At 44.2% G+C, this 13,029-nt stretch overlaps 1 protein-coding gene across 11 annotated transcripts in view; it reads right to left on the bottom strand.

The window, feature by feature from the left end:
* Window positions 1-13,029, bottom strand: part of Kiaa1217 (KIAA1217 ortholog) — a 529,925-nt gene that overhangs the window by 300,366 nt on the left and 216,530 nt on the right. For all 11 annotated transcript variants that reach the window (XM_017797805.2, XM_017797804.2, XM_029562900.1 and 8 more), the window contains exon 2: window positions 10,126-10,409. In XM_017797805.2, the coding sequence (XP_017653294.1) occupies window positions 10,126-10,239 (114 nt within the window). In that variant the 5' untranslated portion in view covers window positions 10,240-10,409. The remainder of the gene's footprint in view (window positions 1-10,125; window positions 10,410-13,029) is intronic.

Raw genomic sequence — 13,029 nt, 5'->3', positions numbered from 1 at the left:
ACATGCCTGTAGTCCCAGTACTCAGAAGGCAGTGTCGTACTGATTGCTGTAAGTCTGAAGTCAGCCTGGTCTGCATAGCAAGTTCCAGTCCAGCTAGGGCTACATAGTGAAGCCTTGTCTCAAAAACACAAAAATGATAACTTTTAGATTAATAAACAGGACTTACACACACACACACACACACACAAGCAAATTTATATACAGTTTCTAATAAATGCACTTATTTTTAGTGAAGAAAAGGTGATGGTAAAGCAGTGGTGGTTTTAAACACACTGTGGTGGCTTAAATGAGAAATATTCCTCATGAGCTCATGGATTTGAACACTTTGTCCCCAGCTGGTGGCACTGTTTGGGAGGTCGTGGAATCTTTAGGAGGTGGAGCCTTGCTGGAGGAAGTGTGTCACCAGACGTCCCACTGGCTGCCTTGCTGAGGACCTGGGCTCAGTTCCTAACACAAGCACAGCAGCTAACAATTATAGGTAACTCCAGTTCCAGGGCACCTGATGCCCTCTTCTGCCCTCCATAGGTACTGCACAACACAGGTGTGCTTACATACATGCAGGCAAAACACTCATACACATAAAAATAAATAAATAAAAATATAAAAATAAATGGATATTGGGGGCTGGAGAGATAGCTCAGCAGTTAAGACTGTTCTTGAAGAAGACCTGGGTTCAAATCCCAGCACCCACACGGCAGCTAACAACTGTCCATAACTCCAGTTCCAGGGGATTGATGGCCTCTTCTGTCCTCCACCGGCATTGCATGACACGGGTACACTTACCTACATGCAGGCAATGCACACATACACATAAAATGAAAATAATAATAAAAAAATCGATATTAAGATAAAAATTTTAAAATAGTAAGATAGAGTGTCTGGAAAGGGCCATGAAAGCAGCTGGCCTGGTACTTGCTATGTATACCAGGTTGGCCTTGAGCTCACAGAGATCTGCCTGTCTCTGCCTCCTGAGTGCTGGAATTAAAGTCATGTGCCTCCATGCCTGGCTGAAAGCAGATTCTTTTTAAAAACCAATACAAGAGATAAACCTCAGGAGAGGGCATGAAAATATTTGCTTTAGGAGCTTATACAGCACTAAATTACTGGAATTAACTAGAAGGAAAATGCACGTGTCTTATGGAGGAATGCAAGAATCAGGAGGTGGAGGAGCCCAAGAGGGTCTTTGAGGAGTAATGGTTTTCATACTTTTGTATTGGCGTGCTTTTGTATAGGAGAACGCACTCTTTCTGTTGAACTATTTAACACGCACAGGAGAGAAAGAACAAAGAAATGGGCTAAGTAGGAAGAAGACAGGGTGGACACAAAGTGGAGGATGAATCTGCCACCTGTAAGCGAGTGTGAGGCACTGGGCTTCTCTCACGCTGCCGTCTCCTGTAGTTACAAAGGCGTATCATCCCTCTCACAGAGCACTGAAAGTTAATCTTTAAACTTGGCCTTTATTCTACTTCCATAGCAAGGCCACAACAGTGTCCTGGGTCTGTAGGTCTGTACTTGCCACCGGCATTCAGGCCTAGCACAAACTGACTTCCTCCTCTTTGAATCCACGGACCGACGCCCTCCTTCTCTGAAGTCTGTTTCCACCTTTCTTAACCTGGCCACAAGGTAGCCACCCCCATCCTTGACTCCACATCATCTCTCTGGTCCTCCCTTCTCGATCAGAATGCCACCGCACCTTCACCTATCCAGCAAAGCTTAATCTACCAGGATCCTCACCACAGGTAAAGCACCGCGGATATGAAGGTAATCAGGAAAACGGCAGTACCTCCTCCTAGGGGGACCTGTTTAAATTCTGATCCCCAGTGTGAAGCTCTTTCCTCCAGATTGCTCTTTCCATGCGCTAAGATCCTGCAAACTTTTGATGTGCACAGTACCATTTCTTAATGCAGTTCTTATAAAACACAAGCCCATAAATTGCTAAATTTTAGCTGTCAAATTGGCTTTGAAACCATGAATATTTCTTTTCCTCCCTCCCTCTCTTCCTTTTGTTGTTTCTTTTTTTTTTCTTTCTTTCTTTCTTTTCTTTTTGTGCCCAGCCAGATACCAACCCTCACGCTAGGCAAATACTGTACACCGAGCATCATCCCCTGCCCCAACATTGAATATTCATTCCTCATCTACCAGCCTGCAATTTCTCACCTAAGAGCCATTCATTATGGTCATTACAATATCCAAAGATCTGACTAGTCACTTTACTTTTGTTAACCAGGAATTTTTTTCTGCATTTTAACACTTTCTTCCCATTCTTAACTTAGCTATCAACAGGTGAAGGCTTGAGATGCTGGAATGCACACTTACACATCATGCTGGGCTGGATGGTTGGAATTTAGAATGTCCACCATCTAAGAATCATCACCGATACTGCCCTTAACTTTTGATGTTTTTTCCTTAATGAGAAAAGTTCTAACAAATATTCAGTATCTGCTACAATGGGAATGAATTACCTTATCCAATCCTCACCACCACAGCACTGTTTGTCTTGGTCTACGGTTAAGAAAAAGCCTCAAGGAAATAAATAAGTGACTCACCTACAAGCATGCAGCTGAGAGTGTCCCTGCATATATAAACTCACTCACAGCCTGGCATGGTAGCGCATACCTTTAATCCCAGCACTCGGGAGGCAGAGGCAGGCAGATCTCTGAGTTCAAGGCTAGCCTGGTCTACGTAGTGAGTTCCAGGTCAGCTGGGGCTAAACAGAGACCTTGTCTCAAAAAGACCAAATAAATAAATATATAAATAAAATAAAATAAACTCACTTATATCAGACCCAGAAGTTGATAACTCTGCCCACTAAAGGGATTACCCTTTGTCAGGTAGATGCTGGGGTTTGTCCTGTGTGTATAATACCAAAGCTGGGCTCAGTGTGTGGGTCCATGACAGGTAACCATGTGATTGAATAAATTCAAGAGCACGCAGGTAGATGGACAGATGAGAACACAGCAGGCAATCAGCCCTGCTCGTTGAAGACACAAAGGATAACCTAGCTCCTGCTAGTGAGTTCTGAATCTACGCACAAAACTGAATGGCCTTGGTCTTTTCTTGATCCCTCAATAGCAACATCTTCTATCTCTTTTTTAGTAGTTGATTTTATTGTTTTTCTTTTTGTGTATGAGTGTATTGCCTACATGCATGTAAATGCACTTGTGTCATGCAATGCCCAAAGAGGTCAGAAGAGGGCGTCAGACCCCCTGGAATCAGAGTTACAGATGGTTGCTAGCCACCAAGTGGGTGCTGGGACTCAAACCCGGGTCCTCTGCAAGAACAGTCAGTGCTCTTCACTGCTGAGCCATCTCTCTCCAGGCCCAACATTTTCCATCTCCTTGGATGGTGATGTTCTGTGGACTCTGATGATGATTCTGTTGATAACTCCTGTCGACATGGCTGTACTCTGGTTCACTTCCCCTTCCCACCTACTCCCCAGCACTCCTCAGCAGGTTTTCCAGCAGAATTTCCTTGGGGGATTTTGCAGAGCTCTTAATATAGCACTGTTTTCAAGATGTTCTCTCTTGTTCTTCTACAGTACTAATTAAAATGAAAGCTGATGTTGAGGATGGTGGCAACCAATTAAACATGGATCAAAAGTCATGTGCTGCAAGTGAGCCCCACTCAGGACTCCTTTTCTCTTTTCTGTATCATGTATAGTGACTATCAATGGAATTTTGAAAGCAAAATTACATCCCCCGGGTTTAGTCTTCACTATAAACATACGAATTTAAACTAACTAGAAAGAATGTTTGGTTGGAGGCTTGTGTAAAGTTTGTGATGCTGTCCTTCCTTCCTTCCTTCCTTCCTCCCTCCCTGCCCCCTCCCTTCCTCCCTCCCTCCCTCCCTTCTTCCTTCATGTTCATGGAGGTCAGACGGTATCTTCCTCAATCACTCTCAACTTTATTCTTTGAAACAGTCTGAACCTGGAGGAACTAGACTGGTTGGCTCCAATATCCTTCTGTCTCTGGCTCTCAAGCACTAGGATTACAGGCACATGTACCACTGCACCTGGCTTTTTACAAGGGTGTTGGGAATGTGAACTCAGGTCCTTAGGCTTTCACAGCCTAAAGCACGCATTTTACCAACTGAGCCGTCTCCTCAACCCTCAAGTCTTTTCCATCACTGAATTCCTACTGTAAGGTGCCCCCATCTGTGCAACATTCAAAATCTGCTGAGATGTAATTCCACAATCTTTGTGGGTTGTGTGCACACATCTGTGTGTGTGTGTGTGTGTGTGTGTGTGTGTGTGTGTGTTGCTGGGGACTAAACTCAGACTTCATACATGCTAGGTAGTGCTGTATCAACAATCTTTATGTCACAATTCAAAATGTCAGCCCTCTGCGAAACTTCCCAGCTAGCTCCTTCGTTGGGTCATTTGGCAGCAGCATCTCTCATAAACTATTTGGCTGTTCTTTGGTTCAAGTGTTTTACTACTGTTTTTCATTCTATCCAAATCAGACAACTGTTTGTAGTCACTAACGCCACACTCATTTCCTTTGGACACATTTGCCATTATTTAGAATTTCTCTAGGAAATGTTTCCATGATGATTCCTTCAACACTATCATCATCTTTGCTTACAGGATCGCTAGTATCTCATTAAACACAAACTCACCATTTGTTAAGACAGAACCTCTAACTACTAGGTATGATCCAGCTATGACACCATCGTCCTTCCATTTGCAGCACAGCTCTGGCAGTAATAGTATTTTCTCAATGTTCATGATTATTCAGCACCACTATGAGGCTGCTTCCTCAGCACCAAATTCCTTTCCTTGTCCAAATTGCTGAAGGTGGAGTCAAGCAGGATCACCACTAACCCTCATCCCTATTGACACTGGCAGGGTGTACTGAGACATCTTCACGGGAAGGAAGGAGCCAGAATTACTAAGTCATTATATGAGGGCAACTTGGAGCCTTGCCTGAGCACCAACACACTTTGTATGTATGAGAAATAAAACACTTTCCTGATGAACCACAACACACCCCAAATAAACCACAAGGTCTGTTCATTATGCAGCATGTTCTAAACTGACCAACACATTGAATTTTAAGGTATTAGCACTTTTCTTTTAGTACCTCAGCTATAGATAAGTAGTATGCAGAAGGGAGGATTCCACAGATAGCCGATACCCTCTGCTCTGCTGTGTGACATGAAATGCCCCTGCTTTGCCCTAAAAGCATGTCACTCTCACTCCAGTTTGTGGCACTGAGACTCACAAAGCCCCCTAAATCACAGGACGTGTTGTGATCTTGTAACCACTGCTCTCCCTCCAACGCACCCTGTCTTTCAATGGCAAAGCTTCCTCTACTTTAAGGTGAGGTCATGGTCATGATTGTTTACTGCGTGCATCCTCTGTTTACTTCTCTCTCCCATCCACTTTAGAGTCACAGGGCTCTTCCACTTACTTGGGCCTTTTTCCCACTTTACACTGAGGGGTTGTTAATAATAACTTTTCACTCATATTTTCTGTGTGTTTTGAGGACTCCTCAAACATGCCTTTATTTCAACTTTAAGTAGAGTTTGCTTCTTAAAACCCACTCTTCAGATTCAAATGCAGTTAAAACTGCATGTTCTTTCATTTTCCACAATTGTTAACAAAATCAAGCACGTGCCTTCTGGATAGGTCAGTCATAAGAATAGATATGTCAAGGTTGACATTGAGTCACGAGTTGCAGTTCCGAAAAGCGTCTCTTTACCAGTCCATAAGAGCTAGTGGTTGTTTGTTTTGCTTAATTTTAAGACAAAGTCTCACTTTGAGCCCAGGCAGGACTCAAAAGTCAAGATCTTTCTGTCTCAGCATCCCCAGTCTTCCGATGACAGGTGTGCAGGGCCAATCTCTGGACATAAATCCCTATTTATTTACTGACTTGAAGACAGTGTTATGTCTAAGGTTTTTTTTTTTTTGTATTTCTCAAGGGCCCTTTACCATAGTAGATGCTAAATAAGTACATATGGGAAAACTTAATTCATGAAATCTGAATTGATTGGTTTAATGCAAGAAAAATATGAGTTTCAGCCACATGTGGTAGCATGTACGTCAGCATTTAGGGGGTGGAGGCCAGCATGGGATAAACATAAAGTTCAAGGCCACTAAGATCTTGTCTCAAAATGAGAGACAGAGAACGAGAGAGAAAGAGAGAATGGGGTGGGGGGGAGTTTCAGAAACACACTAAAATTGTTCAAGGACAAAGGGAAAAATAAACCTCCTCAGATACTCAAACATTTGTTGGCAAAAAGGAACAAGGATTTCAAATGCGAATTTTGAAATAAGAGCCTCCTGGACTTCACGTGTGCCACAACGAGAAAGACGGAATGCTAAGAGCTGCCGCTAAAGAAAAAAGTTCCCGTCGGCCTTGTCCTCAGTGCTGTATGAAGCAGATATTGCCTGCGCTCTGACAAATGAGGGATCTGAGACTGAGAAAGTCATTAGTTCTCAAACACACCATTAGCACATGGTGAAGACTGAATTCCAACCAACCCTGCCTGACTTCACAGCGCAGCTCTTAGCAGCCAGGTGATAGGAAGGCTGGCCAGGAGATTCCGGAACATCCCTAGTCCCAGCACTAGGAATGGGGCCCAGTTAAAACAACTGAATGGAAGCCTGCCTCAACAAGGTGGACGGTGAGAAGCAACTCAAAAGTTGTCCTTCATACACACAAACAGTGAGAGACAGAGAGAGGGAGAGGGAGAGAGAGAGAGGCAACAATGAATACAGCCACTTATGCAAATAAGTAAAAGTTCACCTGCGTGAGTACTATGGAGACTTCAGAGGACATTAAGGCAATCTCTTACCTTTTCAATAACTGAGACACAAGAAAATTCATATCTTTTAGAACTTAAATGCAGAGCTAGTAAGATGGCTCAGAGGGTAAAGATACTTGCCACACGAACCTGATAATGTGAGATCGATATCAGGAGACCACACAAAGGTGGAAGGAGGACTGACTCCAAAAAGTTGTTCCCTGACCTCTACACTCACACACACACACACACACACATGCAAGCACGCACGCACACAATAATAATATTAAAGTTTAAAAGTTAAAAACCTATATGCAAATTTTTCTGTCAGGAATCTTACAGCTGTTGAACTCAAATTTTGAAGCAATGGCATGTTCTTCTTTTCATTATGTTTAACACCAAGGAACCAGAAGATTCCTAGAGCTTCCTGCTACCAGCTATGATGGATGGCGCTAGATCTATCATTTCGACACAGTGTGCTCTCTTCCCCACAACCACTGGAGCCATCCGGGGAGGCAGCCAGGAACACAGCCCACAGAGGAGTCTCTGATATTTAGAGTCTCCGAGTCTGGAGATGGGCATCAGATTGTGTTATTTGACTTCCTCCACAGCAATAATCCACAGTCGGAAGGTCTGGGAAGAACAAAGAATGCAGACAGATAAAGGTCAGCAAAAGGGAAAGTAAGTGGTAGGAGACGAGGACCAGTGAAGACAGATGAGGTGGTATCTGCAGGAATGTCCTCAGCTGTGGCAAAGCTTCTCTCTGCCATTGACTAGGCTGGCGGGGGCTGGTGTGCAAAGCCACAGCAGCAGACTAAAACACAGACATGTGCATTTAGTATCTCCTCTTTGGATGGTCCGAACGTGGTATTTGTTCATTCACATTACCCAGGGAAGGACGGCTAAGCAGTCAGGCAAAACTCCAGCTGCGGCCAGCTATAGTGTACAAGAGATGGGAGTTCCGAGCCCAAGGCCACCAACCCATCTCCCTTCTCACTCAACACAGATTTTCATCTGTTTCACCTGTATCTTAGTCCATCCCTCCTAGGTTCCGAGAAGCCTCATTATCTACTGTAAACTTACAAGGCATGACCTTTACCATAGAGGCTGAACACGGATTCAGACTTCTTTTGGTTTCAACCCCAACTTTTCCTTAGCAAACTGTGCCATGGGAACTGAGTTTGAGTCACTTCAATCTTAACAGCTTTTTCCACAACAGTGACACAAAGGAAAGCAACATCCCGTTGTTTAAATGAACAGTGATCCTGCTATACCTGCTTCAAGGAAAAGACAGCCTTCCACCGTGTGCCCTTGGCCAGGCTGGAACTTTCTTTGTAGACCAGGCTGGCCTTGAACTCACAGAGATCAGCATGCCTCTGCTTCCCAAATGCTGAGATTAAAGGTGTACACCACCGTGCCTGACTTGGCCTGGTCTTCCTTTTCTTAATCTCCAGGAGGAATCATCGACCATCTTGACAAGCAGGCAAGGTTCTTGTTTCTTCTACCTGCTCTTCGCCATTTTCTGCCTTTTACCAGTGTAAGAAAAGAGCAAATGTAGCAGGATGTGGTACACGGCTTTAACCCCAGCACTCAGGGGGCAGAAGCAGGCAGATCTCTGTGAGACAGAGGCTAGTCCAGTCTACAGAGTGAGTTCTGAGCTAGCTGGGGCTACAGGGAGAACCTCTCTCTCAAAAAGAGCAAATTTAAAGAAAAAGCACATTCCATAATTTTAGACATCCTGACAGATCCTTCAGAAGAAAACGTTCCACTTAAGGGAGAAAATGGAACTGAGGATGAAACACAGACTGAAATTGTACAAGCTGATGACAACCCCCATTTCCATGATAATCAAAAGCTGAGTGAGTTAGAAGCAATGTGGGCACTAGCTGGCAAGATAGCAGAGTGAAAACACTGAACTCTCCCAGCCTGGAGCCTGAACTCAGCAGGGCCCTCCTCCTGCTCCTCTCACACACAGCACAACGGCTGAACGCTCACAGCTCCCTCTACCTTTCTCCACACTCAAAGGTCAGTCAGATAACACGCCAGTGAGGGCCACCGAGGAGGCCTCACATCTCCTGTGACCCTAAACCTGTTCGGTCTACTAAAAAGTAATTGCACACAGCCAAGAAACAATAACACCCTGCACCGCAGTTGGGTATCTGTGTGGCTGTCAAGATAAGCAGAGAAAACAGGTAGCTGAAGACAGCAGAGGCAAGGCAAGCAAAAGCAAGCATCCAGGAACAAAAGCCTGATGTCAGCTCAAAGAAACGAGGCGTCTCAGATGCTCGGTTTTGCCTTGACAACGTATTTATGGTTTTATGCATCCGTTCGTTCATTCAGTCATTCACACCCTGTGCACTCAGTGCCTTTGGGATGGACGCAGTTGGTGCCGCCATGTCTCACTCAGAAAATAATATCTTTGATTGCATGCACATTAGAGCATTTGTGGTTGAAATGGAAGCATACTTGTGGAAAACAGCATGATCCATGAACCTTCCTCTGGGTCAGTCCCCTGCTCACTTGAGAGGCTGGCTAAGGGCTCTCATCATCCCTTTTTCTACGGCTAGGCTGGGAAAGAGCTCTGGAAGAACTACATGATGGGTGTAGTCCACTAACACTTCTTTTCACCTTGAAATCCAAGGACACCTTCCACATTAAAGAAGGAGATATGGGGGCTGGAGAGGTGGCTCAGCTGTTAAGAGAACTTACTGCTCATACAAAGGACCCAGGTTCAGTTCTCAGCACCCACATGGTGGCTCACTATTGCCTATGACTCTTACAGGTCCAGGGGATCCAACATCTCCTCTGACTTCCACAGGTGCCTGCATGCACATGGTGCACATAAACGCACATAGGCACATCCACGCATATGAATAAGGAAAAAGAAATAAAAAGAATGAGCTACGCAGGGCTGGGGGTGTTTTCCTAACATAGGCAAGGCTCTGGGTTTGATCCTCAGCCCTGCAACAACAAAAAGAATGAGTGGGCTGGAGAGATAACTCAGCAGCTAAGGGTGCTTGGTGTGCAGTCATGAGGCCTGGAGTTTGGATACCAGCACCCACCTAAGAATCCAGGTATCTTGTGCACACCTATAATCCCAGCCTTGAGTGGGCAGAGATTGGAGGGTCACTGGATCTTCCAGCCTAGCTGAGAAAATGCACACCAGGTTCAGGGAGAGACCCTGCTTCAAAGGAGTAGGCACAGAGTGATAAAGGACACCTGACACCCACTTCCGGCCTCTGTGCATGTGCACGGGTATCACCCATACACTCATACAGACACATACATGTCACATGTGAACAAATACTAAATAAATAGATGAATATTCAAATTTGTTTTTAAAAGAGGTCCACCAGGAGCACTGGCACATGTTCCTACCTGATCTCTCAGTCTCTCTTGGTGGCCCATGATCGCTGTGGCATGGTGGGGGTACTTCTGCTTTAAGTGTTCTAGAAACGCTTCTCTCTTCCTGTCCATCTCAGATGTTTGCATCCCCAGTATTTCTTTGGAACTTCGGGGCCCACCTAGGGTGTGTCTCCTTGGGATATTTCGGGCAGACTTGGAAACGGGAGCCCTGGTGTTCCCATTAGACAGGTGCTGCTTGGGCCTGCGGTACTCTGCATCTTCCGGGGATGTTACATGTAGACTGCTTTTCCCTTGCTCTGCAAGATGGAAAAGAAAGTACAGTTCACAATTTATGCTTTCACACAAGAAATATCATTTATAGAACACCAAGAGGGTTTGTGGCAGTTGTCAGTGTATAAATGTAACTTAAGAGGATCTTTTTCCTTTTTCTTTTTTTTCTTTTTTTTGCTTCAGCAAGAATTTAAAAAAAGCAAAACAAAACACACAATCAGAAGAAAACTGGGGAAAAGAATGCACTTTAGATGCTACAGCAAAAACTCTACTATTTCTGTCTTTTACTGAGTTTATTCCAAACAAGAACAGTTAAGACAGATTGTTTGCATGCAACAGGGCTGCCCCTAAGTCTACTACATCAGAGTTGACCTCAGTGATTCTGAGTATTTGTGTATTTTTCATTACAGTTTCATTTCGGTAATGGGGTTTTTCTATTTTTATAAACTGAAGATGGCTTCTGACACATGGGTTTCAGCACCAAGAACAGAAATAGGTATCACCCTCAGATAATCACTGGCACATATGAACCACTTGAAAGCTCTGTTTCTCCATTAGCATAAGCCAGGCGAGGGGAACATCATTAGAGGGAACAGTCCATCAAAGGGATGAAAGCTCGGCCACATCTTCCCTGAACTGACTTCATCTAAAACACAAAGCAAGGAGAGAGCCATGGGCTATGTTAGACAGTCTCCACCTGGATGTGCTGATTCCAAGCTGCTCTTCCGGGGACACACTGGCTTCTCTCAGAGCACAAGGACCAAGAGGTGCATGGTTAAAGCTTAGGGGGCTGGGCACGTATAAGGAGCGCCCTCTCTTTTTTGGGGAGAGAAAGTAAAGGGCAGTGGGAAACTGTAGAAGCTGCATGGATTCATGACACAGCTCCTATAGCCTTTTAAAAGGCAGAATAGGGAGAGATGGCTCAGCAGGTAAGAGCACAGATCGCTCTTCCAGAGATCTTTTTTTTATTCTGAATACTTTCGAAGTTTTATTCAACTCTTTATAAACTATACAGATGCATACACACACACACACACACATACACCATGTCTTTGTCATTCAATCACATTTTTAATATCATTATTTTTAATGTTTTTATTGGTTCTTTGAGAATTTCATACAATATACTTAGAACATTTTCAGCTCCACCCCCCATTTCTTCTCAAGTCCACCCCTACCTCCCAGTGCTAATCAGTTCATGTCATCTATTTTTGTAAGAGCTATCCAGTCTTGGGGCTGGAGAGATGGCTCAGCAGGTAAGAGCACTGGCTGCTCTTCCAGAGGACCTGGGTTTGAATCCCAGCACCCACATGACAGCTAACAGTCATTCATAACTCCAGTTCCAGGGGATCTGACGCCCTTTTCTGTCCCCCACCAGCATTGTATGCAATATACACGTACACATAAAAATAAAGCAAAACCAATAATAATAATAATAATAATAATAATAAAAGGCAGAATAATGTATCCATATCTACTGAATTCCCTAGTAAACTATAGAGTGAGTCTTGGGAGACCTGGGTTTCACTTCATCTACATTTAGAACAAATTAGATAGACTTTAATGACTCTTTTTCAACTTTTTTAAAAAATTATTTTATTTTATGTGTATGACTGTTTTTGTCTGCATGCATCTAAGTGCACCATGTGCATGTAATGCCTGCTGAGGCCAGAAGAGGGCATCAAATCACCTAGAACTAGTTAAATGATTATTAGCTACCATGTGGGTGCTGAGAACTGAACCCAGGTCCTCTGCAAGAGCAGCCAGTGCTTTTAACCACTGAGGATCTCTCAGCACCACTCCCCACCCATGCAACACACACCTTTTTCTGAGACTGGATCTCACTATGTAGCCTGGGCTGGCCTCAAACTCACAGAGATCCACCTACTTTGCCTCTCCAGTGCTGAGACTAAGTACACCACCATAGCTGGCCTATGACTCTTTTATTTATTTATTTTTTTAACTGAGACAGAATTTCATTATATAGCCCAGGTTGTTCTTCATCTTGCAATCCTCTTGCCATAGGTTACCGACCACTGTGATTACAGTGGTGGGACACTGTGCCTGGCTCATCTCATTTTCTTCATTAATAATATGAAAAAATTAAAACCAGGCATGATGGTACATACCTGTAATCTCAGCACTGGGGAGGTGGATGCAGGAGGATCAGAAGTTCAAGGTCATCCTCTATTACATATTAAGTGTGAGGCTGCCTGGGCCTGAAAGAGACCCTGGTCCCCATCCCTCCCCCAAAAAGTGGGGGTGGGGGTGAAGGAGAGGCTGGAGAAATGACTCAGCAGTTGGTTAAGAGTTGGCTACTCTTACAGAGGGCCCAGGTTTAATTCCCAGAACCCACACGGTGGCTAACAACTGTCCATAATTCCAGCTCCAGAGGAATTTGACACCCTCTTCTAATCTTGGAAGGCATTACATGACATGGGTGCACTTACATCTATGCAGGCAATACACTCATACATATAAAATAAAAATAATAAATATTTAACAGGTGAGTTCACACCCTGAGTGGCTGACAACTACCTCTACCTCTGGATCCAGGAGACCCAAGACCCTCTTCTGGCATACATGAGCACTCACAAATACACACACACACACACACACACACACACACACACACACTCACAAATA

Source organism: Nannospalax galili, unplaced genomic scaffold, assembly GCF_000622305.1.
Source record: "Nannospalax galili isolate Female #2095 unplaced genomic scaffold, S.galili_v1.0 scaffold14, whole genome shotgun sequence".
Taxonomy (NCBI): Eukaryota; Metazoa; Chordata; class Mammalia; order Rodentia; family Spalacidae; genus Nannospalax; species Nannospalax galili.
The sequence above is the reverse complement of the archived record's forward strand: the minus strand, read 5'-3'. Positions and strand labels throughout refer to the sequence as shown.